Source organism: Syngnathoides biaculeatus, chromosome 11 (genome assembly GCF_019802595.1).
Source record: "Syngnathoides biaculeatus isolate LvHL_M chromosome 11, ASM1980259v1, whole genome shotgun sequence".
In the NCBI taxonomy this organism is placed as follows: Eukaryota; Metazoa; Chordata; class Actinopteri; order Syngnathiformes; family Syngnathidae; genus Syngnathoides; species Syngnathoides biaculeatus.
In genome coordinates, this window is record NC_084650.1 from 21,876,463 (window position 1) to 21,903,847 (window position 27,385).

Genomic DNA, 27,385 nt, shown 5'->3' on the forward strand with positions numbered 1-27,385 from the left:
CCCTAGATCAATTGATGTGGGAAAAAAACTTGATCGAATTCTTCAAAATAATGGGTTCCATGCACCACTGCTGAAGAAATTGCTCATGTATTTTTCGTGCAATTCTGTTAACTTTAGCTGTGCCCCTGTATATAGTTTTACAAGTACATTGTACACCAATTAAGGTAGTCGTGGTATAAGGCCTACTCCGCATGGTATTGGAAAAAAAATGTAGAAGGGAGCAGGGTGCTTGCTTACAGCCGTTGATAGTGTTGTTGTAGGCAGTAGAGCTGTAGCCTGCAGTGTTGAGGGTTTCCTTGCTCCCACTACGAGAATTCCTTGCACTGCCCCAGGGGTCGTTGTCATAGGAACCAGATCTGGCTTTCATCTCCTCCTTTAGGATCATCCTCCCGATGCCACTTCCAATCTGAGACAGAGGTACAGTCAAAAAAGGGGGGACACACACACGAGATGTTAGAAGGATTTAATGCAAAAGTACTGTGAGAGGAGTAAACAGCGGGGGGATAGTTTAGGTACCATAACCTACGACATGTATTATTTATGGTGGTTCTGACACCATGTTGAAGTAAGGGAAAAGAATAATGAAGCGGTTACTCTTTGAAGACTATGACTCCAACTCTCTTCATCTCCCCCTGTCGAGAACCGTCTCCTCGGTACGCGGTAGGCTAAGGAGAAATAAGGATAAAAGACATTCCGTCATGAGTGAAAGTGGACTCAAGTATACTCTGATGACTTTGGTTCAATGGAGACAGTAAACCACACGGAGTGAAACAAGTTTGACCTACCCCTGGGGGAGCTGCTGTATGGGTAGTAGTCACACTCTGTGTATGGCTCAGGTGAGTAGGTGGACAGTCTGGAGGATCTCAGAATATCCTCACTGGTCCTACTTTTGGTTGCTGAATTCAAATGATTGTCTGCAAAAATAAAACAAAGTAAAAAAAAATCCCTGAAGAATTTAGGATAGAAAGACAAAGCAGACGTAAAAACAGATGTACTTGCTTGTACACCAATCAAACCCGATATTCTGGTCTTTCAAATGTTTAAATAGCCGTCATTCTAAATTAGTGAGTAAGGCCAGCTCTTATAAATCATCTGGAATTTGCTTACTTCTCTGCGTTTGCTGCTTTAAATATTCAAACACCTGCTGAGAAATGGTGCTGTTGGCAGCGCTGCCATTAAAAAAAAAAAGACTAAAAAGAAAAAAGACAGTTTTTTTTTTTTTTTGCTGAGGCTAACAGGATTTCTACAAAATTAATTATCCCCCAATTTATACCGGAAAATTCCCTTTCATCTTCACAATATCTGAGATGTACGGGCATATGGCTTTAAAAAGACGGTTCCATATTAGTGACGGATGCCTTATGTGTCATTATCTGTTTTCACATTAATTCGTGTAAATTGCCAGGACCTGTAGATAGGCTCTTTAAGGCAGCAGTGAAACATGCAGAATAAATTTAGCTGTGTCCTAGTTTAGATGGTTTCAAGAACCAGGCAACACCCCAAATTGTCAAATTTTGGCTGAATTCTTGGTTGTATTCCCTATGAAGGTTAAACAAATCTTCCTGACCCCGCACTTTAGGTTTACATGGTCAACAAAACAAAACAAGCAAACACTTTGCTTTGCCTCAGCGTTGCACAAAGACCTCTTAATAGAGTACACCAGTGGGTTCTGAAGCTCCATTCTGGCACAGTGTTTCTACCATTCTTTTTTTTTTTCCTTCCAAGTGCCACCATTCTGATATATAGTATGTATAGTATATGATTGTAACGTGAAGCCACAGGTAGAGAAATGCTTTTACCCAAATAAGGCCAAAAGTAAATCAGATACATGCTAATGTGACATATACAGTAAATAACGGAATTCTAATTGAATTTGGAACGTTAGCACTACTGTGTAAAATGCGTAAAATACTAACCCTAACCCTAACACTTGACCACAGAACCTTACATAATTGGAGCTTACTTGGAAGAAAAAATGCTTCTGAACGCAAAAATGTTCAAGAGTTAATTTCCCCTTCGCAGCCACAGTCACTTTTCTCCACTTTTTTTTAGATCAATGTTTGAGCCGAAAGCATGAAAATGAGATCTTTTACCCTGAGTTCATTAATGTTCTAGCCTGAGGCAGGCAGCCATTTCATGAATGCGAGGCAATCACATTGATGCCACTCTGCACAAAAGCACAGTCAATGGAAGTCAATGGGGTTGACATGCAGCATAATGTCAGATGGATCGTTCCTCGCTCTGTTAGCCATTAACCATGCCGGCCTTGATCCACGTTGCATTGAATTCCAATCCACACAATGCATGACACCAGCGACGGACATTGTTATCTTCGGGACACACACTTTCCACTTGCCTGACGCCACATACACAAGTACACAAGTATGTTCACAGCAAAATTGTGTAGCCTGTACAGTGCTGACATGAAGTTCCCAAAACAAGAAGAGAGACACAGACATGAATATAATCCACGGACTAACTGAATAGTACAGCAAGTACAAGGGAGCTTACTTACAGTGGCAAGGTCACCGGGTTAAATGGAGGAGGATGTAGAGGGGAGTGCAAAAATGTGATTGGATGCAAGAAAAAAAGAGTTGAAAAGAAAAGGGAAATGTTATTGGAGCGCCCCTGTGGGAGATGTGACACTTTCCCACCCATAGAGAAAATAAAAGACAAAAGATATTTACACAGGCTAGATGAAGTTCTAGCCCACAGAAAGCTGACCGATACAGAATAAAAAAAAAAAATCAACATTAATCAAATAGTACATAACAGGCCTGTAATCCAAAGTCACGCACCTCTTGTATTGTTGGGTTTACTTTTACTTTTAGGGTTAGCAATTGAATTGATTGGAAATTCTGGTTTATGAAAAAAAAGATTACAGCCTGTGATGTAATAACCACTAATCACATGGACATGCACAACAATAAACACTAAAATCAAGGCAGTTGTTAAAAGACTACGTTTAATTATGTAAAATAACTATATACATGTTTAGATTGGACTTGTGAAAAAAAAAAATCAAGCACACAGTAGCATCTTGTGTTCAGAAATAAAGTATTAAAATACAGGAGTTTTTGGAAGACTACTGCTAAATACTTGGAAATAGTAATTGCCCAAAAGTGCATTTTTGGTTTTCAGATTTTTGTCACTGAAATAAGATGTTGATGATGCAAGAAAAAAAAAAAGCGTGCACTTTCAGAAAAAGTTCGTGGGGTCGGCCAAGTATGTGCTGTGTTCTGTTTGTGGCTCAGTTGGAGTTGGATTCATTAGGATTATTAGATCTTAAAGTATATTTTAATCAAGGTACAACACCGTATTAGTGACAAGTCAATACAGATATACTGTAGATCTCAAAATGTTTCCTAAACATGAGATGTCCTCAATAGACTTGTTCCACACTGAACCAGTCATTAGGCATTGATAGAACCAATAGCAAGATTGGTGAACGCTCACAGCACATTAGCATGTTTGTTGTCTGCTGCTGCAACTGTGGATGGAAACTACTCGTGTTTCTTGTGAGACTTTACCAAACCAAAATACAGTAACTCTGCACTGCCGAGCATTTCGGGTCTTTCTCGATGATTTTTCAACAATATCATGGTGCACTCCCCGCCCCCGGATGTCCCTCTCCGGTAACAACAAACAAACAAATTGTATCATCATATCAAAAAGCCATGCTACCAGTGAGCACAGTTGAAAACATAGAATTGAAGTGGATAAGAAAATTAATGCACCCCTCGTGACCACCTCCCCAAGCGTCACTTGGAATTGCACAATTTACAAAAAAAAAAAAAATCAAGTTTATGAATGTACAGAAGACATTTTATTTCTCCTATACAGTGATATCCATGTCATTTTCAACTTTTGAAAATAAATATTTAAATCAAAGGTCAGGAGTAACAGGGAAGATTTTAGGGAGTGATTTGTTTCATATTAAGATATTACGTGTATTGAGATTTTGAGGGAGGTTAGTATGCAGTCATAGCCATAAATGGAATTTGAATCATGATCAGCATAATAATTCCTTTTGGTATTACAGTTTTGAGGTTTTGTTTCCTAATTTTCTTGTTTTGGCCATGAATTTTAATTTCGGTGCATCACTACTTGCAAACATTGTTTACAGAATCATATCAATCTCTACACTGATTGGCTACTTTTTGTTCGAACACATATCTTTTTATGCATGATCAAATATCTCGTGTGTGAATCCCACACAATAAAAACGGTGATGCTTGAGCAAATTTCCATCCGTAGGCTCCTGCAAAACTGTCTGGCCAATAGTAAATAAAGCAAGTCTAGTGCTATTAGTCTTTACTAGCAAGGCTTTTTTATTGCTGTATTTGAAATGGCAAAAATTGGAATGTAAATACTAATCAATAGTTGGTCATGAGGAGTTGTTGAAAGACATCAATAGCTCAGTAATAACGTGTGTTGTCAAAGCACAGCATGACTACACTGACAAGAGGACAGGCAGGCTAAGGCGGGGCTAACTGCACTGTACCCGTTCTCTTATAGATGGGAGGCTTCCTGTAGATGTTGGGCTCCCCTGTGGCTGAGGAGAGAAAGAGGAGATGGAAAATTGAAACGCAGTGGCATAAAAGAGGAAAAGCTTGAGGATGTGACTTGCTTTTGGAACGATGAGATGGGAAGAAGAAGAGAGGTTATGAGGGAAGACAAAATAAGGCCAAGTATGCAGTATGAGAGGAAGAATAGGCTAATAGGGATTATGTTTTGTTTAAGAACAAGCGTTTGTTACATATTATTTTCAGCCTCTCACGCTGATGGAACCTAATGTTATCTCACAGAGTGAGGATTGTGAGATGAAGTGATGATGAGTCCTCCTACCTGGTACATGAAAATGTTTAGGGGGCTGGATGAGCGTCGGTGTGGTGGATCGCCCCTCTTGGCCGTAATAAGGGGAGCTCCTGCCACTCTCAGATCCTGCAGTCAATTACAGCCAAGCAAAGTTAAATATGGAGGTCATCCCCACCCCACAAGCAAAAGTATACTTTTAAATCCATCTAAATACATTTAATATGTACAACTGTATATGTCATAACTTCTGAGAAATTGAAAAATACACCTCAAGTTGCACAAGAGAACTCCTGTCATGACTGGTGTCAGCATGTTACATCAAACCTTTGCCCTTGTGTCATAAGGTTTCGTCCATCTAATAATTGAAAATGAATGCTAATATAGCCAAGAAAATCCATCCATCCATTTTCTTCACCGCTTATCCTCACGAGAGTCGTAGAGAGTGCTGGAGCCTATCCCAGCAGTCAACGGGCAGGAGGCGGGGTAGACCCTGAACTGGTTGCCAGCCAATCGCAAGGCACATAGAGACAAACAACAACTGCACTCACAATCACACCTAGGGGCAATTTAGAGAGTCCAATTAATGTTTCATGTTTTTGGAATGTGGGAGGAAACCGGAATGCCCTGAGGAAACCCACGCAGGCACGAGGAGAACATGCAAACTCCAGACAGGCGGGTGTGGGATTGAACCCGGGAAAATGAAAATGAATTGAAGACTCAACAATGACTTCGTACTGTAGATTACATTCCAATTCAAAAACATCATGGAAGGCCCCATGGATATATAATTTCTCATGGCTGTAAGCATAATATAGTGCAAAATGCAATGACATTATTGCCGCTTCACAGATTTTCTACCGTTTCCTGAGGTAAAAGTACTACATTGAGAACCAATAGTCTTATTTAGGTCCACTGATAATTCTGCTTTTAATACTGAAATAATTTTTGTGGTAGAATAACATTACAGAATTTGCATTGACATCGACTATCGATTTTTAAATGCTCACCAGGGTAGCCAAAGTACTGCGGAGAGCGAGGCATGATGGGCGACATGCCTTGACGACTGTAGCTAGGGGAGTCAATGTAACCTGGACTGGAGCATCGCCTCTGCTTCATGTCCAGGCAATTGTAGTCCTTCACAGATGAGAGGTGGAACGAAAACAAGAAGACAAAATGAAAACACTGCAGTGCTTTCAAGTGATTTTAAGTGATCTTCCTGTAACACTGAACAGAATGCCTACCTGAGAATAAGGAGAAAGTGTCCCAAGTGACTGCAGAATCAAAGAAAATAAACATGATATTAAGAATGCAAAAAGTAGCAATGCATCAATGTAATATACAATACAGACTATGGATTGTGCTGCCCCTTTGCAGGCTTCCATGAATCTGATAATCAGAACTAAGCAGCTTTTTTAGCCAAGCTGAGATGATTAGTTTCAAACGGGCTGAACTTGCTGACTTTATAATGAACTACTACAGCATATAAGTGATTTCCAGTCAGCAACACAGAGAAATTCACATTGGACACTGGATAAACAGGACAGTGAATCCCGTTTAAAGTTGTACCTCCCCATAGCTGTAAGTCATGTCTAGCCTGTCATTAGAGATGTATCTCTGGTTGGGCTGATATGCGGAGCATATGAGGTCTGGCTGCTGGACTTCATATATGGCCTTGACCTGTGGGAGGGCAGCTAGGTCCTTATAATCTAGGAACTCATTCGCCAATCTGGCCTGGAGAGAGGACAGACACACAGACAACCACCAACACAGACACAACACCAACCACATGAACGATGCCCAGAAACAGCAGTATGGAAAGTCCATTGGTGATGGCGAACGCAACATGCAGCAGTGAAGAACTAGGATCAAACAAACACAAATGCCTGTGTGGGGGTTCCTCGATATGCGTGTGACCGTGCGTGTGTGTGTGAAATTCATCAAAAGTACATTTGGAGGCTGAATGGTCTGACAATTGTTGACCTTCAGGAGGAAAGACAGCTAGACGGTGGGAGGGGCAGAGGAAAAAAAAACATGGAAGGCAAGTGTGCTTACACTGCATTTGTCCCTCATCCATCACCTGAACCACAAAGGTCATTGATAAAGAGATGAGGGGCAAGCATGGCTGAGCAGAGAGAAGTGAGTCCCACTTGCATGCAGAACCCACACATTAACACAGACACTCAACAGTCCGCCATGCAGTTTGCATGACAAAAGCAGTATAGAAACGACTTTCTGGAAGACAAAATGGCAGCCATCACTGTTGACTGAGCAACTACATTTTGACTATACCACCATAAACACAATACAATGATATCCAATAAAATGTTGTCAAATATTTTGCCTATACAACAGCAATAATGATTAGTTAAGATGAAGTTTTAAATGTATGTATTGTTATGATTGTAGTTGCAGTGGTGTAGAACAGTTCCATATCATTCTAAAAGCTCTGGCCAATATTTTATGTATCGTAGCTCTTGGATTGGATCATTAGCATGGTGTGTAAGTGTTCATAATGTTCTGGCTGACAGAGTACAGCATATGTTTATTTGTAGCTCCAAATAAGTTATTATTGTCTGATACATTATTATTGTCTCATCAACTTCTTTTCATTGATATTCTTACCTCTGCCAAGGAAGTTGTGTTTTCATCAGTTTTATTGTGTTTGTCAGCAGTATTATACCAAAAATCCGTTTTTTCACAAATCTGCATAATAATAATTATGCATGGATCAATAAAGCATCATTTTCTGAGCCGCTTATCCTCACAAGGATTGTGGGAGTGCTGGAGGCTATCCCAGCTATTTTCAGGCTAGAGGCAAGGTGCACCCTGAACTGGTCGCCAGCCAATCGCAGAGCAGGTAGAGACAGACAACAGTCGCACTCACAATCACACCAAAGGACAGTTTGGAGCCTCCAATTAGTAGATTTCTTTAGGATGTGCGAGGAAACTCGAGTGCCCGGAGAAAGCCCATACAAGCACGGGGAGAACATGCAAACTCCACACAGGTGTGGCCAAGATTTGAACCGATCCTCAGAACTGTGAACCTAAGGCACTAACGAGTGGCTTCACCGTGCCAATAATTCATTTTCATTATCTTCATCTTTCAGTGAACCATACATTAATCTTATCGATGTAATAGAAGCAAGAGATGCATATTAGTGAAGCTATACAACTTGGTGCGAACCCTTCCAAAGTAGGAATCCTCTACCTTGGTAGAAGTGCAATATGTGAACTTCTAGCTGCAGATAGTTTCTCTTTTGGAAAATTTGCCACCAAGATATTGATGCCCTCATTCACACAGAGCAATACTGCCTTGGCTGAATACTAATTAGCTCTACAAGATTTGGTTTGGTGTGGTTAGTTTTTGTCGTCACGTAATGGTGCAGTTGAGTAGGTACAGTGCAGTGGAGATGCAGAGGCTCTACTTTGGACGCTGATGAATATCGTAATTTGAACATTTACATCTTAAAAACTCATTGGGGGAAGGATAACACAACACAAAAGCATGCAGAATATGTAGTTTCTTGTTGTGATGCTTGTTCAATATGATATCAAGGAATTGCAATTTGTGGCATGAATGAGCACACTAAGTGAACAGGCCGAGGGAGTGAGCATCCCTTAGGTTGGTGCCAATTAATCAATTCACAGATAGTTCTCTGTGTTCTGATTTAAGGATTAGCCTGGTGCCGGTGGAAGCAAGAGGAAGTAAAAGATGCCAAGACAAATGGTTACTTACACATATAACCCTATTGGGGGAGCCAATGGAGGAGCTTGGAGGAGAGATAGAGGTCTCTGACAGGCGTCTGTGCTGTGAGGTATAAACAAAGAAAAGTACAGAACATTGAGAAACACACTGTGTCAGTTCTAACTTCACAAATATCAACTTTAATATCTCACCCTGTGCCTCCTCTCTGCTCTTGCTGCCTGCTTGCATAATGGGTGCCACACCTCACAACCTGAAGAGGAGTAAAGGACAGAGATCAGATTGAGGGCTAAGATTTTTACAAAGTAATGTTTTAAAATTTGTTTACAGAAGCCAGAGTAGTGTGCTTGTGAAGTAAAGTTTCACCTGTCAGATACATTTCCTCTCCCTCCTTGAACATCATGTTACACCGAACACAGCGAGCACAAGTTGGATGGTAGTGCTTCCCTCCAGCCTGAATGAGAAGAGAAGAATAAACATAATCAACACATTTAGGGAGAATCAACAAACTGCAAAGCCACCTTGAAAGGAATTTAATGGAAAATGGGACTTCTTAATAGGTTGTACACAATTAGATATTTCACTGGGTGGGCCTCCATACCCATCAAAAGTGAAACTAAACAACCAAGTAAATATTTTATGTGCCTATTTCTGCAAATGTGTCTGCCATTTTCAAGCCTGCCACCAAATTACACACAATCATTACCACGTCAAAGTCAAATGTTATGCTGAGCAGCAATAACAGGGCAGTTCTTAGCTGACTGTGTTACAAAATGAGGGCTTATAAAATATACTCGACTGTTTGGCTTAGTTGTCAACATGGTGCCAGAGGATTTGTGTTTGATGATGTCTCTGGTGCATGAGCTACAAAAACACAGCACAGCTACACCAATTAAAAAAAGTGTGGCTCGTCAGTGCCTTGTGATGAAGTACTGCCTCCACAAGTGAAAACAGAATTGCATCTTTTTGTGCGCTCGAGTGTCTTTAATCTTTGTGTGTGCGGATGTTTTGCCAGAAGAATGTCACGCATGTTTCATTAATGTTGAACCAAGGAGGACAACATTTGTCTTGTAAATTTGTAAACGCACCACATAGCCTACCAAATTAGAATACATTTAAAAAAAACATCACCATATCTGTAAAATAAAGTTGTAAAATAATGAAAAATAAAGCGCTTACTCAATTTGCAGGACTGTCTTGGCATGTCTGCTGAACACGCTATAGAAAACCCTTAACCTGTCAATTAAATACGTACTGTACACTGGCTTTTGCTATGTGCTCAGTGTTTGTAGTCAATGATTGGCTGAATAGCATCCTGCTGTGTTTATGGTTAATGATCAGTTAAATTCATTTATGTCTCAGTTATGTGGGGAGACCCACACACAACAACAGGAAGCAAGGTTCTGACGTATGAAATGACCTCACTGGATTCTAGCGAGCTGATTTGATAATTAGCTTGCAGGCTAGCGAACGTAATAAAGAGTTAACTTTTCTTAAATGTTTATGTTGTGTGTGTGTGAGAGTATTGTCCAGAGCCAATGATAGTCCACAAGCAGCTTAAGCATACTAGTCTTGCCGCTAGTAGCAGGCCACTTGGCAGTGAACCCATCCAACTAAACACTCGCCCATCTACCACAAAACACTTCCGGAAAGATGCATTTTTCAGTTTCTTGGCAAAACTTAATAGCTGACTCCACGATGCAGGTGTTCCCAAAAAGGCTAAGCTATTTTTACTAGATAAACCCAGCAAACAGCCACAGACGGTGCTCGTTAGTTCTATAGTGGAGGAGGGTCTCGTGCCAGAAAGCATACACGCCAGCCTCGTGTCATCACAGGGTTTTATCTTAACAATTCAGCACTAAATAGTTCTCAGTCTTTGTACATTTTCAGCACTTTCCTTCAAATATAACGTATTTAGCAACAAAACATAACTATGACTTTGTTCCAACTTTAAAACTACTGGTAAATGTGTAAAATTGTTCGGCAACTCTCCTTTAAACCCCTTTAGGCAAGTCATCTGTTCACCACATGATCACAATGGCCTCATAGTTCATCAAGTCATCATGAGACATCATCATAAGATAGCCTGGACTTGATGGAAACACATGCAAAGCCACTCCTGTTCTCTACTCTGCCAAAATTAGCAAACGCCCTTTTGGGCTAGTCAGAAGAATATGTGCAGAAGTAAATGTGGACAATGCACTGTGTGGGCATGCATCGTGCAGGTGTGTGCATGTGTGTGTTTCATAGACAGAGAAAGACAAATGTGATCATGCAAGTGAACAGCACAAGAGTGTCAAAACATGTACACAAAGATCACTTCATTTTATCCCATCTCGTCCTAAAGCGAGAAGTCTCACACGAATGTCTGTGGAGCTGACATCTGAGGCGTGGCCCCAAACCATCAACTCTACCTTTCTGACACACCATCAGGGAATTGCTATTTATAGACACACATGTATGGTACAGTATGTGCCAAAGCGACCAGTTTCATCTTCACGCACCGAGACCTTGGGCAGTTATTTTAGTAAGACAATCACTGAGTTTCGATACAAATCTCTGCTGATACTTTTCTTGTTTTTGACAAAATGTGACGTGCATGAAATCATTCTAGTCAGATATCCAAGAACTCTTTTTGACCATATAGTTTTAGCCTGTTCATTGTTAATCGACGATACATCAGCAAAATCCCACCCACCCATTCTGTTTCGGCTTACTCTGATGAAAAAGCCAAGAGGGATGCATTTTTTTTTTCTTATGATTTCCAAGTACACAGAGCTTAGCCACTGTGGTCATATGTTGTTTTTACAAATGCTGGAACACACTTTAATAAGGACTGCATTGTCTGAGTTAATTCATTACTTAATTGAATTAGTTGAATTTATATAAAGATCATATTCTGACAAGCTGTAAGACTTAACAGAAGAGGCAATGTCTAAATATTCTCTTTCGTCTGTGACAAAGAATGAGCATGACAACATTTAACTTTATGCTACTGGGGACCATGAGAACAAGCTATATATATATATATATATATATATATATATATATATAATATATATATATATATAAATAAAGAGAGCCGGTGAGAGTGGGAGACTCACCGATAAAGGCTGACATGTCTATGTGTCTATAAATAACTCAGAGAGGAACAAAGCACTTTACACCAAGAGTCTTGATGAGCAAAGGAGCACAGGGACAACAAGACTGTGCATGTGTGTCTGTGTGTGCCATAAAACCATCCAACCAAAGGCAGTTAATCTATTTCTACTAGTCCCTTTTATTAGTTCCAATCCAACTCTCATAATCTTCCATTATTTTTTTTCCCCAAATCGATTTACTTTTGTCACTCCTCTCTGGTCCTCTTCTCCCTTCTCTTGTTTTTTAACCTTTCTGTCCCTTTTCTCGGTAACTGTCCACAAAAGTTTTATTGATTCTTTAAACGCATTACTTTTCATCCAACTCCTTCAGGCCACTCTCTTCTTGCAATACATTATTATTATGATATTTTGCCAACAAGAAGTGAAATATAATGATACAGCACTTATGTCATAATCGATAAAAAAAGAAAAAAATAATACATCTTTATCTGAAGTCTTTCTGTGCAGAAGAGAAAACCTCAAAAAACCTTGTTTTCTTGCACATTAATCACACAAAATGTAAAAAGGAATTGTGTGTAATGTGAAAATAAATTGTAGTATTTAAACAATTAGTCACATTACTTGCTAATACCTAAAGTCAGTGCTTCTTTTGTGAGCAAAATAAATATTCTATGAAATCACAACACAAATGACAGTTATTGGGTAGATTTAGCATTGGAAATGTGGGTCATCGATGTTTAAAAACCTTTAATGGTACTTCCATACATCCATCCATTAAGTAACGAAATGGAAAGGTTAAAAAAATATCCTATTTTTGTTTTCCCCTTTCTCCTTTTCATGATAAAAAAAATGTCTCATTATATATTTACAAAAAAATGTGGTATTATCAATGCATTGCCTTTGATGTGGTTTTATTAAGAACACCATAACATTCTACCTTGACATTCTACTCCTACAGTATGTGTTCCACTAAAGTAGAATACTAAAATATTGATTAAAGATGAATCCAGATGAATATTTCACACTATTATAAGGACCTAAATTATCACGCTTATCAGAAAAAAGTGGGGGGAAAATACCCCTCCACCCCAAAAAAAAAAAAAAACTGCACTCCACAAACTGTTGCAATCCATCCATTCATTTTCCATATCGCTTGTTCTCTTTATGGTCATGGATAATTTCTGCCAATATCAACTGACTTTGAGCTACGATACACCTTGAACTGATCAGCTTCCAGTCCCAGATGGAATCATCAGTGTGGCATTTATTTGGATTGGGTAACCTACTTTCAAATTACACACACACAGAGTTGTGAAAAATGTAGAGTCTTCAATCAATCTGACGTGCATGTTTTTGGTATCAGAGAAAACCCACATTCACACGGCGAGAACATGCAAACTCTGCACAGGAAGACCGAGGTGTAAACTCTAAACCCCTGTGAGTCTGATGTACTCGCCGCTATGCACTATTTTGGACGTTGTAAACAGCAACAAGCAAATGAATACCACACAGAGTTGACTTAAAATTACTTGCAGGACTGCATCTGGGGGTTTAAAAGAGGTTGTGGAAGAGACTTTTTTTCTTGCACTCCCTGCATCCATGATGATTATCTACAATTAAATCTACAGCGCACCGAAACCAAAAGACCATTGCTACTCACAAACTGTAATTAAAGTAATTAAAATTTTCAAGGTTATAGGTTTACCGTAAACTCCTCCATCTGTTAATAGAGTGTATGTTCAACTACTGCAGATGATTTTGTTCTGGTTTGGTTGAGTACGTCACAATGTTTATCACTCTCCAATCGTAAGTCGCACACTCCCATAGCGCAGCAGGGCTTAAACAGAGTCGAGGATAAAATGCGACTGCTCGGTTGTGATAAGGCCGATTATGCTCAGTTAGCATAGTCATCTCCTATTTGAGTATTTCTCAATGACTGCATACATTCACCCAGCTAAATCTCTAAGCATTGTGTTCCTCAGTTCTCACCTCCAACACCCTTCCACTTATATATCTGCTGCAGCCCTCACATTTCACTCCGTACTGGGCATGGTAGTCTGCCTCGCAGTATGGAACTCCGTCCCTGCAACAGAGTATACTGTACATCAAAAAGCCGTTCTTTGTTTGATGTCTCAAAAGAGTGAGAGAATCAAACAGTACAGAGGAATCTCAAAAGTCAAATTCGATTCATTCTACAAGCTTTCGTTTGTCCAATTTGCTTGACGTTTTTCAGGTAATAATGAAAATAGAAGTAATTTTTTAGGGTCAAACTAGCCATTATCAAACCTTCACTAAATGATATATGCAATATTATCGGTAACATTGTAATTTTTAACTGTAACTGCTGGTGTAAAAACTAATTGACCAATATTGACCACTCACAATCCCATTTCTTTGACGCATATCATGAATTTAACATTTTTCTTTTCACTTATGTGACAGGCTTCAGTCACACTAATAAAAGTTAAATACTAAAAGATATTGTCAAATGCAATAAAAAAGTCCATTTTAATTTCTAAAAGAAAATTGAGAATTTATAATATAATTGAAAACAGCTGTGCGTATTATGAAATATGCTTCCAACCACAAAAAGTTCACAAAATTACAAATCACTTGCCCAGAGTTAATTATTAGATGCTTGAAGACTTTTAAACTCTGGCCAAATTCTGACGTTTATTTATGATTTAAGGGGAATTCAACTTTGAGACTCACTCCACAGTATTTTGATTCCTGTTCTTCTTTTCATGCTCACTTGCTGATGTACTCTCCGGTGAGGACCATGTTGCACGTTTGACATCTGAAGCAGCTGACATGCCACTGCTTCTCCAGCGCCAAGAGAGACTGACCTTGCTTGATCTCTGCTCTACATCCGGCACAGTCTGGACACAAAAAAAAGAGCAAGAACAAAACAGAGGAGAGAGCGCATGGCAATTGAGCAAAAATACAAAATAGAGGAAAGAATTGGAGAAGGAACCTCAGCGTAATCTTGTTTCATTTAAGGCCAAAGGCGAGTTATAAATATACAGATAATGAGCTCCTTCTGATCAAAGTCAGAAGATAGCAAAGGGAAAAGTGACCGCCATCTTGGTGGAATTTAAAAAAATAAAACACATATTGAGCACTTCAAAGGTCTCTAAAATCCTCGACTACAAATTTATTAACAATAAAAAAACATTTACCACTAAACTATGCGACTATTCTTACGCCCAAACTGCTCTTCTCACGTAAAAAGTTCAATGTTCGCATGTCTTCACGAGTAATGTTAACACTATTTAAGAAAAGTTTGGGAAAATTACGCAATTTCAAATCCATCCATCCTTTGTTTTTCTGAGCCGCTTAGCCTAACCAGGGTTGCGGGAGTACTTAAACCAGCTGCCATTGGGCAGGTGGCAGGGTACCCTGGTTGCAATTGCTGGGCACATGGACGCAGACAACAGCCACACTCACAATCACACCTACAGGCAATTTAGAGTCTCCAATTAATGTTGCATGTTTTTAGGATATGAGAGGAAACCGGAGTACCCGGAGAACACCCACGCAGGCACGGGAACAACATGCAAACTCCACACCGGTGGGGCCGGCATTTGAACCCCGGTCCTCAGAACTGTGAGGTCAACGCTCGACAGCTGCGTCACCGTGCCACCGTTAACATGAACAACATGCAAAGAAATGTGATTAAAAAAAAAAAAAAGATATTTCCCAGCTCTAATTGAGAACATCATTAACAGAACAAATGAGATAACGAGGGTACACTAAACACAACGCATGACCTCTGAGTATTTCGATACAATACTAAGCAAAACTCAGTTTGTTCTGATACGGAAAAGGATTTGACTTTGGGGAATCCTTTCTGACATGATCTACTCGCCTTGAGAAATGCCTGCACACAAGCAAAGGGACTGCTACGCTCGGCAAACTGTCAGCCAAGACAAACTGCACTTTACTGTGAAACATTACTGCACATCCAATCTGTTTACAGCAGGAAAAAAATATATATATTGCAACTGTCATTTAGTGGTGATACGGCTAGATCCACAGAGCCAACACTTCGTTTCCCGTCTGTAAGTGTACACAACTGATTTTCTACTGAGTCATGATACAGTTTGTTTCTTATGATGAGGGTTAGAAATCTGTGCTGTTATTCCAGAAATATTTATGAAATTCAAGGTGTAATGTTAAATTCAATAAATAGTGTATAATACACAGTTTAAATGCCCAATATGTTTACATTGCCATTAAAGGCGTTCAACAAAATAAACTGCGTCGAGTTATAAAGTAAAATGAAACTGTTATTTAAATGACACATCTTTGTCAACATATTCTTATAACTTCTAACAAAATATTTGCTCTATGTTGATGTATCAAATATTATTGGCACAAACCCAAAATGCACTGTACATGTGATCCAAATAAATAATGTAAACAGTTTTGAGAAGCTAAAAAAATCTGTGATGGAAAGGCAACTACAAATTCAATGTATCCCCTGATTGGACAATAATCTGACCACAGTTATATAATAAAAAAAAAAAATAAGTCATACTACCTCTCGTGTTCTCTAAGCATTCATCTACATACTTACAAATCAGATTCATGTCACAAAACTACAGTGGAACAGGCTGGATAAAAAGCAGAGGATTACATTTCAAGATTGTCCTCTGAGCACCATCACACACTCTGTTAGTGTTGAACAGGCAACTGGGGAGCAATTTGGGTTTTGTTCTCATGAATGGGTCAATCCAGGTAGGACAATAACTTAGTCCTGATCTTTTGTTACTGCACAGTCGGTGAGCAGTAGCTAACATTTTACGCACCACGCAAATTATTCCCAATTAATCACTAGTGCTAATGTTCTGTGGTTATAGTTTTCATTTTTCAACCATCAGTAGGTTAGTGCAGGGGTCACCAATGGGGTGCCGGTGGGCAAATGGTAGCTTGCGAGGACCATATAAGGCACCCGCGAGGTATGTTCTAAAAATACCGTAGCCCACAAATTGTTACCAATATTTGTGCTTTGAATTCTGAATCTGACTTGCTTACGTGAATTAAAATTTTAAAATACCTGTAATGTCATTTACTACAATAAATGAAAACAAAAATATTTTATGTACGTGTTATGAACTGAGTCTGAGGTTTGCCGCAAACAAGTCACGTAGCCCTTCATGCAATCGGTGCTCACGAAGTAGCCCTCAGCCTCAAAAAGGTTGTTGAGCCCTGGGTTAGGGAATACAGGACACAGGTACACTACTTGTGTGTGCAAAAATCCACCCATCCATTTTCGGAGCTGCTTATCCTCACGAGAGTGGTGGAGCCGATCCCAGCTGTCATCGGGCATCTTAAACTGGGCACATGGAGACAGACAACTGTCGGGACTCACAATCACACCTAGGGGCAATTTAGAGTCTGCTTGTGGAGAACATGCAATCCCCACACAGGTGGGACCAGGCTTTGAACCCCGGTCCTCCTAACTGTGAAGCCAACGCTCTACAGCTGCGCTACTGTACTGCTTTGTGATTACATTACAAATACATTAAATATGTTAGAAGATAGGGGGGCACCGTGGATCAGCTGGTAAAACATTGGCCTTACAGTTCTGAGGTCCAGGGTTCAATTCCAGACCCGCCTGTGTGGAGTTTGCATGTCCTCCCTGTGCCTGCATGGGTTTCCTTTGGGCACTCCGGTTTCCTCCCACATTCCAAAAACAATCTACATTAATTGGACATTCTAAATTGCCCCTAGGTGTGAGTGTGGCTCTTTGTCTGTGTTTGCTCTGCGATTGGCTGGCAACCAGTTCAAGGTGTACCCCGCCTCCTCCCCGTTGACAGCTGGGTTAGGCTCCAGCACTCCCCGCGACCCTCGTGAGGATAAGCGGTGAAGAAAATGGATGGATGGATGGATGTTAGAAGATAAGTGCTGAAAATGTCCATAAACATACTTCAGCGGCACACATTATTCAGCCTGTGGCTCACAATACAGACATTTGAGCCCATGTATTCCATTGACAGGTAAAAGTCAAGCCAAAACCGATAAAATTGGTAAATGGGAGATTAGCTCTATTTTTCACAATTTTGGAGTCACATTTTACAGTATATATATATATATATATATTTTTTTTTATTCATTTAAATTTGGCAACCTTGTTAACAACACTTTTTAGTCAAATTCACAAGATATTTTATTTTCATTTGACGTGTGGAGTTTCAAGGCCACATGCAGGATTCTGGGGGAGAAGCTGTTACACATTTTAATGGAGATGGGGAAAAATAATAATTTGAAAATACAAAAGCAATACCTCAGGGAGGTTGACAGGAAGACAGCATGCCTAATTGTAGAAAAGGGCTTTAATAGAAAAGGCCTGGAATCATATGTAAATAGAACTTACCGAAACGAGAGGAAAAGAAAAGAGAAAACCCACCCCAGCAACGGCAATACTATACATGCAAAATCTACCTGAGACAAGACCATTATTGGAACCCGACACCTCTCAAGGGTGATGCAGACATGCTAACCACACTTCCCAATTGATGATGTACAGTATATATTTCTTTAGATTAGAAAACAGTTGGGGGTTGCGCAGGCTTAACAGTCTTGCGCAGGAACAGTGATGCTCACATGAAATTCAGCACTTACATTTTCAAATTCAGACAGTATCATCACCCTTGCATTTAACTAACAGACATCTCGCTCCTCTTGCTGCTTTGTGTTGGCAGTGAGAAATGAAAGATGAGTGTGTTAAGCTGCATCATTCTCACTGGGCAGATTGATCTGACAGAAGCTTGATTAGTTAAATGTGCTAAGTGGGCTAATGGACACATCAAATTAGACTTAGCGATAGACGGCTCAAAACAGAAGGGAGAGTAAGGCAGATGCCGGACTTACGGCTGGGCCCGTGGATTTTGATAGGTTCGTTTGGCTTGGCCAGTGATCGAGAGCACTGCTGGCACACGCACTCCTTTCCACTGAAAGTCACTCTGTCTCCAATCGGAAAGGCTTTACTGTGGAGATGTAAACACACAAAAAATTACAATACTAGTACAGCTCTCGATGGTGGCCCATGTGCTGGGTTCTAGGTATCGGCCTATACCCAGAAATAGCAAAAAAAAAAAACTGTCGGCTGGAACATCTAACAATCAAACACTTAATGAATATAAAAATAATTGCAATGAGTAATAGGAAATCAATTATTTTACTGTGTTTAACCAACTCACGGTGAAAGGTTGCAATGAGTCTCGAAAATATAATAATAAAGAAATATGAGTACTATTATTAGTATTGTTGCACCTTGTGATTTATTGATGTAAAAAATTATACAGTGCCAGCATTTTAAAACAAAGTACAATGTCTCTTAAAAGACGATGCACCCTGACGGTGGACATGGCTGCTTGTCTGGTGCTAAGTAGGAAACTTCTGCATGTATGTGAGAGGAATAAAGGCTTAGAAACTCTCACATTTCTGCAGACTTGACACTCACGGAGACATGCGACACACACAGTGTCATATGACAGAATTATGACACATTTCAAACACTTGACTTCTGTTCTTTTTGTTTGTTATTTTTTAAAGGGACTGATTGATTTACGCATGACCCGGGAGGTTCTACGAATGAATGGGAAGCTAAAAGGCTTAGAGAAGGCTGTGCAAATGACATGGACAGCAATAATCCTTTCACTGTGACGCCCAGGCTTGGAAATGGCCTCAAGACCCAGAAGGAGTCACCAGCAGAGCGGCAGCGCATGTTGTGTGTGTTATAGACCCCGAAGCAGATTTGCCTCCTCTGCCTTGGTTCAGTAACATTGACCATGTAATACAGTGTGTTGCACCCTCCGTTTCTGTTTGTTGCTCTTGTCCCCAATTTAGCTTAACATAAGTGTAGTGTACACTTTTGCCCTCCCTACCGAGGCTAATTGAAACTGCAGTGACTGCTAAAAAGTTCCCACTGCTGTATTTTGCGTTGCAATTGGCCTTTGTACACGTAACACTTCACTCCAATCGTAAACTGTGAGCCCTGATGTTTTTATTATGAAACAATAATTTGAGGCGCCACATAGGATTTAACTGAAACATAAACTACATGTCAAGGAAAAAAGCAGTAGCTAAATTATAATATTACAAAAACACCTAAGCGGCGAGAACAAAGGAGGAAGGTGGAGGCTTAAGATGTTGTTGGCAATGACAGTTACATATATTGACTGCCCTTGTACACATGAAATTATACCTATAGTTAAGTCTTATTCATCCATCCATTTTCTTTTGCCGCTTATCCTCACAGGGGTCGGGGGAGTGCTGGAGCCTATCCCAGCTGTCAATGGGCAGAAGGCGGGGTACACTTTGAACTGGTTGCCAGCCAATCGCATGGCACATGGAGACAAACAGCCGCACTCACAATCACACCTAGGGGCAATTTAGACTGTCCAACTAATGTTGCATGTTTCTGGGATGTGGGAGGAACCCGGAGTGCCCAGAGAAAACGCATGCAGTCACGGGGAGAACATGCAAACGCCACACAGGCGGGACCGGGATCAAACCAGGGTCCTCAGAAATAGGAGGCAAACGCTTTACCAGCTGATCCCCACCATGCCGCTACCTAATCTAAAATTAGAATTCAGCTCCAAGAAATGTTCTTAAACTACGATATTGTTTCCACGTTAAACAGCACAAGACTGTCATGTCATTATCCAAGCTGCTTAACCTCACGAGGATTTCGCCAGTTAAGTCTTATCGTAAAACATGTTCATATAGAGTATATGATGCATATTCTATATTAGTACGGCTTGGCAGCGGCCGCCCAAAACTCGCTTGGTACTTATAAATGTAAATTTTATTGCAAAACGTCATGTGATGGACGAGTAATTTTAATTGGACAATGCGAAATGATACATCTGTAATTCAGATTTTTCTTTGTCCCTCATGAACATTGAATGGTATGCAGCTGGCTTTGGTCAATCTACAGTGGCAACTGTGATCTTGTCTGTGTGCACATGTACCTGCAAACACTGCAGACAAAGCACTTGGGGTGGTAGGTCCGACCCAGAGCAGAGACCACCTCGCCTGTGATGAAAATGTTGCAACGGTCGCACCGTGTGCCGTACAGTCGCTGGTAGTCCGCTGTGCAGATGTACTCGCCCTTCTTCTGGAAGAAACCTGACCTCGCCAGATCGCAGTTACACACTGTGGAAAAATGAGTGAAAATATATTGTCATAAAGGAGATTGAAATGTTTCTCAAAATAGTTTGAAAATCTAGGAAACTTAATTTTCTAACATTGCTCCCACTTCACATTTCATCATAGATTTAAAAACACTTGGCAAACATTATGATTCTTTGACCATATCACAATGATTTAACACACTAAAAATACTTCCTCCATACACAAATGTTCATTTTACCATATCAAAACTGTGTGCAAATCCTTTGGAAATCCACCCTTATTAATAAACACATTTTACATTTTATAGTGTTTTTGCCTTCCCCTGATCTCCTTTCTCATTCAATCCATTTTTCTTTCATCACAGCGGAAAAATGTTTCTTCTAAAGCTGCTGCGCTTACCCTAAAGTTCCATGCACTTCGAAGACTGCTGGCTCAACTCATTCAGACAACGCCCTCTTTCTTACTCTCTCACTTATTCTGTTAAGACAAATGCCTCCACAATTTTACAACAGAAAAATTAAGAACAATTAGTTGTTAACATAGCAAGCATTTTACCAGTTTGGTTTTTTTTGCTTATCCCGAATGCAAATTTTATTCATTTGATATGTTACGGCAAAACTATATGCAATGTGAATTTGAATTCCTCTTTTTGTCCGAGGGTGTGTTTACCATGTGTGTGTTTATCTTGAAAATTAGCTGTGAGAGAGATTCGGTCATGACCCACTTTGCTTTTGTGTCGAATATGGTGGAAAAGTCACCGCGCAAAACTACAGCATGTGAAGAAGCTGGCAAAACAACAGACCACAACCTCTCCTCATCAACAAGACTGCATTTTGTGTTTGCGTGTACGTGCGTGCTTGTGTCTCAAATGAGTGTTGTGTCTAAATGGTGCACCTAAAGCAGTCTCTGCTCTTCATCATTTTGCCACAGATCTGTGATTGAATTCTATTGAGGTTAACATGATCTTTAAAAAGGCCTTTTTTGGTTGTAGAACAGTGGTCAGTGTGGTGACTGGTGTATGGTTTCTTCCAATGTCTGTGGTTAACCAACAAAAGGAGTTGACAGATGTTGTACCCTCTTGCTGGAAAAAAAAAAAAAGTTAGACGTGGCACTGGTGAAGACCACGGGATATACAGTACATCAAATCCAGACTGTCACAAGACAAGACTCTCTCTGTTAGGACACTGCAGATCTATTAGACAGCTGTGATACCAAACATTATAAAATGGCTGTCTTACACTATCTGTCTTTTTGAGAACACAGTGATGAATCTGGTGAGCTAGAACACAGGTCTGGAGAAGATTAAATTGGTTAATTAAGATGCGAGAGACAAACTGCATCTCTACCAACACACCCCACAAAACACCACTGTGACGAAATAGTTATATGTTAGGTAAAAGACCATAATTGCAACATAGGTGTCAAATAAAGTTAGTGGTTTAAAATGCGCCATGATGTGAAGTGATAATGGTGAAACATTCATAACAAAATGGGCTAAATTAAATCCACTGAATTTAATTAGAATGGCAGTCAGTAGAAATCCAGAGATTACCAGAGAGTTCATCTTGTTCTTTTTTAGAATGATAATTAGTTGAGACTGAGTCAACGGCACTTTTTATTGTACATAAAATCCACTGCATTTTCCTCTCGTAATTGAAGACATGATTAATCAGTCACATCATGTTTGAAGTAATGCAATGGACACTCATAATTCTCCAGGGTTTACATTTTAAGGAAGGCCCAATAAAGGCTTTTAAGAAAATCAATTGTAATCCCGCTCATAGTTGTAAATATCAAAACTAAAAATGTAAAATGTTGGGTCTTGCTCACATATTGGCGAATAAATGTTGGCGTTGACTTCCCATCCTAAATCTGACACGAGACAATAGATGACATAGAATTTACACACGAAGACACACACACACAATTGTAAAGCCTTCAAAAGGGCTCATTTAATCTTGAGCTGTTTATGAGAGGAGTGTTATGACTTAATGGAGTAGTAATAAAAAAAAAAAAAAAAAAAAATCAATATCCCCTCACTTAGGAATAAAACAGTCTCGGCAGCAGCGGCAGAAGTTTGGAAACACATAAATCCCGCTCTGATCTGCTGACTGAGTGCATAAGCAGCAGTAGGATGATGAAATGTGACAGTGTATACGGTGAGACGTGACGATGGATCTTCATCATCGTGACACGTCATTGGCATCAAGGCGCCGTGGCTGGAAAAGTACAGAGAAAGGGAGGAAAGTGGAAAAACGGGAAAGATGCTGATAAAAATGCGTGGCAACCACATTTTTACAACCACAGCCTTCAAAGTGTCCCCACCACATTTTGATCCTGCAGAACTAGGACTCCTACCAAAATTTTAATTACATGTTATCTGATACAGTCATGGAAAAGGGAAATATGAAAAAAAAATGCTGGGGTCAAGCACAAACTTTGCATCTTCAAAACCATCACTTGTCAAGAAAGTAAAAAAAAAAAAAAGGGCATGTTGGTTGAAGCGTTAACATTGCATCATCAAAGCGCGCATATTTTCAACACTTAAGACATATAACAGACTCACATGGGGACGCACCAAAAATATCAATTTGTGAAAAAAAAATCTGAAAATGACTTCATTTTGAGAGAAGCATTTGGCTTGACGTTAGGGAGATGTGTCTTGAAATGCTTTAAAGTCACATTCAGCTCACACTTTTTGAAAGAGGTATCATGTCTTTTTTGACGAATCTGATCTTTTAATGTACTCCTTCACACTACAAACAAAAAAACAGCTACTTCTACTGTGAATAGAATGAGTCGGCGGAGTGGCATGCATGCGCACAAGGCATGACGTCATTCGGAGCATGCACACAAACCATGAGGCGCATGCACACTGATATGGGAAAAAAAATTGATACTCTACATGACATGAGTAAAATGAGTTATTCATCTGCATTGTTAACGTACTGTTTGTTTTAATAATGAACAACATCCATCGATCCATTTTCTTTGCCGCTTATCCTCACGAGGGTCGCTGGGAGTCCTGGAGGCTATCCCAACTGTCAACGGGCAGGAGGCGGGGTATACCCTGAACTGGTTACCAGCCAATCGCAGGGCACATGAAGACAGACAACAGTGGCAATCACAAATTACACGTAGGGGCAATTTAGTGTGTCCAATGAATTGATGAACAACATCCTAATTAAAAATTCATATACAATAAAATCATAGTTGGTATAGGCTCCAGCACTCACGCGACCCTTGTGAGGATAAGCGGCTCAGATAATGGATAATGGATGGATATACAATAAAATCACTATTCTTCAAACCCCCCCTAAAAATGCCTAAATCCATTCTTAACCCAAAAGCAAAACTTGCACAGACTTCCACATTTTTGCTGCCAGTGGTGTGGCTGGAGTTAGGTCGGACTTGAAGTCCGTGTTCCTGCAGAGGTACGGCTTAGGTTGGCTCGCAGAACAAAGGCTTTGGTTACTCCTGCACAACCAGCAGCACATGGTCCCCACATACGCCCATAAAATCAGCAGTCCAAAAAAAACAAAGTAGAACATGTCTGCTCTCTCTCACTGTCTCATTAATGCCTTCTAGGTTTTTGAGTTACCAAGGGGGCCTTGCCGACTCATAATTTAATAATACATACACAAAAAGTCAGAGTGAGGTGAGAAATGCTTGTTATTTTTTTTATCTTATTTTTTAACCAATTTAGTCTCAATTGGCTTCGAAAATTAATTTAGCAACACTTTTAAGATTTAATTGAATTCATTCTGGTGATTTTATGATCAAATCCTGGGTGGATTGGGACTGCAGGAAAGCAAAATATGTGCCTTTTGACTTTGTGGTTCTCATTTTTGGGAATGCAAGGACTTTTTGAGAGATCATGGACGTAGTGATTGGAGGTTAACACATCGGCTAGTATCTGCAGCTGTGGTCATTAAGAACTACACTGATTAGACACAAACATGGGGGTCCGGGTAATTGGGTATTTATCTCCTGCCAACAGACGCAATTAAAATTCCCATCTCAAGACAGCACAGGCTGGAAACCTAAAATAAACCAGACACCTCCCCTCTCTCTACTTGTGTCGCAGCTTTCAAATTTCTTCTTCAAAACCATTGCGTGCCTGACCAAGAATCTTCCCTTTTATCCCCATTAGCACACGAGCCTCTTACATCTTGACATCACATTGTTGTCTGTCACTGTTACTATCTAAGCATAATATGCAGTTGTGTATAGTGTGCTGCATGGTAACATGTCATTTGTGCAATAACTTGAACCTATCTTGCTGTATACTTAATTTTTTTTTAGCTCTGCTGTGAAAATTTTAGGCCATTCTACATGATAATGAAGTAAAACTTGGATTAAATGTGGCAGGACAGTGGCAAATTTAAGCATGGGGGCTATTCTTCCACAGCTGGACTGCAAGCATGATGCTCTGGGTTCCTCCAACACCCCATTGCAATAAATAAAGACTTCTAAAGTTGGGCCAAATCACATGTGGTAGAGAAAGTAGAGAGATGATAGGAGAAAGGTAACACGGTGGAAAGGCTGGTTACAGTGTCTGCCTTACAGTTCTGAGGACCGCGGTTCAAATACAGGCCGTGCCTATATGGAGTTTGCATGCTGTCCCAGTGACAGTCTGGATGGGTTTTCTCCAGGCTCTCAGGTTTCCTTCCACATCCATAAAAAACATGCGTTAATTGGACACTCTAAATTGAATGGATGAATGATAGGAGAAAGCTGAAGCCACGCCAGATACTATGTGAGGCTCCTTCTCAAGGCTTTCAACGAAATGCTGACATGCTCAATTTATCAGGTGCTGTATAATGGGTGGCCAACTGTTTCTAATTGCTCAAATTCTTGAAGGCCACCCAGAGATGGGGGAGGAAATGCTCTGAATTGCAGACAACAGCAGATCCCTTTTGAGGCAGACTGGAAAACACATCCTTAAGTGCAAGGTTTTTAAAGGTCAATTGTCATCCCTATAAACATTCTAAAATAGATATTGTAATGAAAAATACATATAAAATTATTCACTTCAATGTCTATACGAAAAAATAAATATGACCGGAGAGCGCGTCATCCATGCATCCAAGTTGCGGAAGTGTCATTTGACGACATCCAAAGTGGTAGCCATAGTGGCTGCATCCCCTATTCATGACGTCACCTCGGACATTCGCTAATGAAAACACGCTGTGAATCCTACTGTGGGAGACAAAGACACGGAAGGTCTTCTTGAAGAAGAGAACATCACACAACTGAGTGAGGTTACCGGGGCAAAATTACCCTATTGTTTTGAGCCATGGGGCGGCTCATTTTCAGCGCCGAGGTGGCTTATCACCGAGCCGAGCTTCTTTACGGTGTTGTCGTCGCACGCAGCTGAATGCGCCATTGACTGGCGCATTGTTCATAGCCTGGCAGCCTTCGCTGGCGAGGAGACGCAGCAGCCTTCGCCGGCGAGCCTGACGCCATCCAACGCGCCCATCGACACATTTAGCACGCATGTCATATGTACACGGATCTTTTGTTGCGTTATGAGAGATGGATTATGTGGTCCGCCCCAAACTATTATTTTTTTTTAGTAGCTGTATACACACCTACCTGTTATTTGGAACCTACGAAACTCTCGTCCATTGCACGCGTGCAATCCATTTTTCACGACGAACCGGGTCTCTTCCAAACTTAAGAAGGGTAAATCCATCCTCCCGAGTGTTCAAGCAATGTCCAGCAATGCAACGAGCCAGCATTTTGGCTAACATGAAGGAATAACAGGCTACCTTCCCGGAGGTAAAACTAATAGAAACAAACGAGTCCACTTGAGGGCGGTCCTGTCCTGTACGTCACTTCCTGCTTCTTCTCGAAAACAAATCCCTCAAGAGGATTTTCATGGCGGGAGTTACAAAACGCTTTATACGTCAAAATCATGTTTTGTGGTAAAAAAACGCAAGGGTACATGTCGGATGCTGTTTTTTCATTAATAACATACTAAAAATCATGCTTTTCATGACAGTGGCCCTTTAAACGTCAAGACTTTATTGCAATTGCACAAACTGCCATCAGCAATTTTTTCTTCAGATTTTGATTGGGCTGATTCACTTTGACAGCAAACAGAGAAATGTTTGTGGTGAGCATAGAATAAAATTCAGATCCAAGAATGAGGTGATGAAAATGTTTGCAAAATCAATCTGGTGGCAAATGACTGTGATGGGCTATGAGGATCCAGTAATCCAGGTGATGAGAAATGAATCATTTCAACATCACTCAAAAAGAGTGCTGAAGGCTGCCAAAATTAAAACACTGGTCACCTGTGAAATCCTACTGAAACATGGAACTGATATATTCTATTACAGTTGATAGAAAATAAACACTGCCTCTGTTTAGCCATGGAGATTGTACTTGCTGTAGGTAAAAGCAAGCGACCTACATGGAGTGGATCCGCTACTGCTGAACTCAGAATTCTCTGTGATGCCTGAGGACTTCCAATTTGTTTGAATTTAGAATATTTTTCCCCCATCAGAAGTGATGAAACAAACTGTTGCCTCTTAAAGCCTCTGCCACTGATGTTTTATAGTAACTACCTGGTCACGCTTTTGCTTGATTATTGTAGCTTGATTATCCTAAT

The 27,385-nt window shown here is 40.2% G+C and overlaps 1 protein-coding gene across 2 annotated transcripts in view; it reads right to left on the reverse strand.

The window, feature by feature from the left end:
- ablim3 (actin binding LIM protein family, member 3) overlaps window positions 1-27,385 on the reverse strand; it is a 46,974-nt gene that overhangs the window by 4,638 nt on the left and 14,951 nt on the right. The window contains exons 3-16 of one of the 2 annotated variants that reach the window (XM_061834648.1): window positions 20,604-20,787; window positions 18,499-18,614; window positions 14,375-14,501; window positions 13,612-13,705; window positions 8,888-8,975; window positions 8,716-8,774; window positions 8,555-8,626; window positions 6,385-6,549; window positions 6,060-6,089; window positions 5,826-5,952; window positions 4,849-4,944; window positions 786-914; window positions 595-665; window positions 238-406 (exon numbers count right to left, since the gene is read on the reverse strand). In XM_061834648.1, the coding sequence (XP_061690632.1) occupies window positions 238-406; window positions 595-665; window positions 786-914; window positions 4,849-4,944; window positions 5,826-5,952; window positions 6,060-6,089; window positions 6,385-6,549; window positions 8,555-8,626; window positions 8,716-8,774; window positions 8,888-8,975; window positions 13,612-13,705; window positions 14,375-14,501; window positions 18,499-18,614; window positions 20,604-20,787 (1,527 nt within the window). The remainder of the gene's footprint in view (window positions 1-237; window positions 407-594; window positions 666-785; window positions 915-4,848; window positions 4,945-5,825; window positions 5,953-6,059; window positions 6,090-6,384; window positions 6,550-8,554; window positions 8,627-8,715; window positions 8,775-8,887; window positions 8,976-13,611; window positions 13,706-14,374; window positions 14,502-18,498; window positions 18,615-20,603; window positions 20,788-27,385) is intronic. The other variant, XM_061834649.1, reaches the window with a different exon arrangement.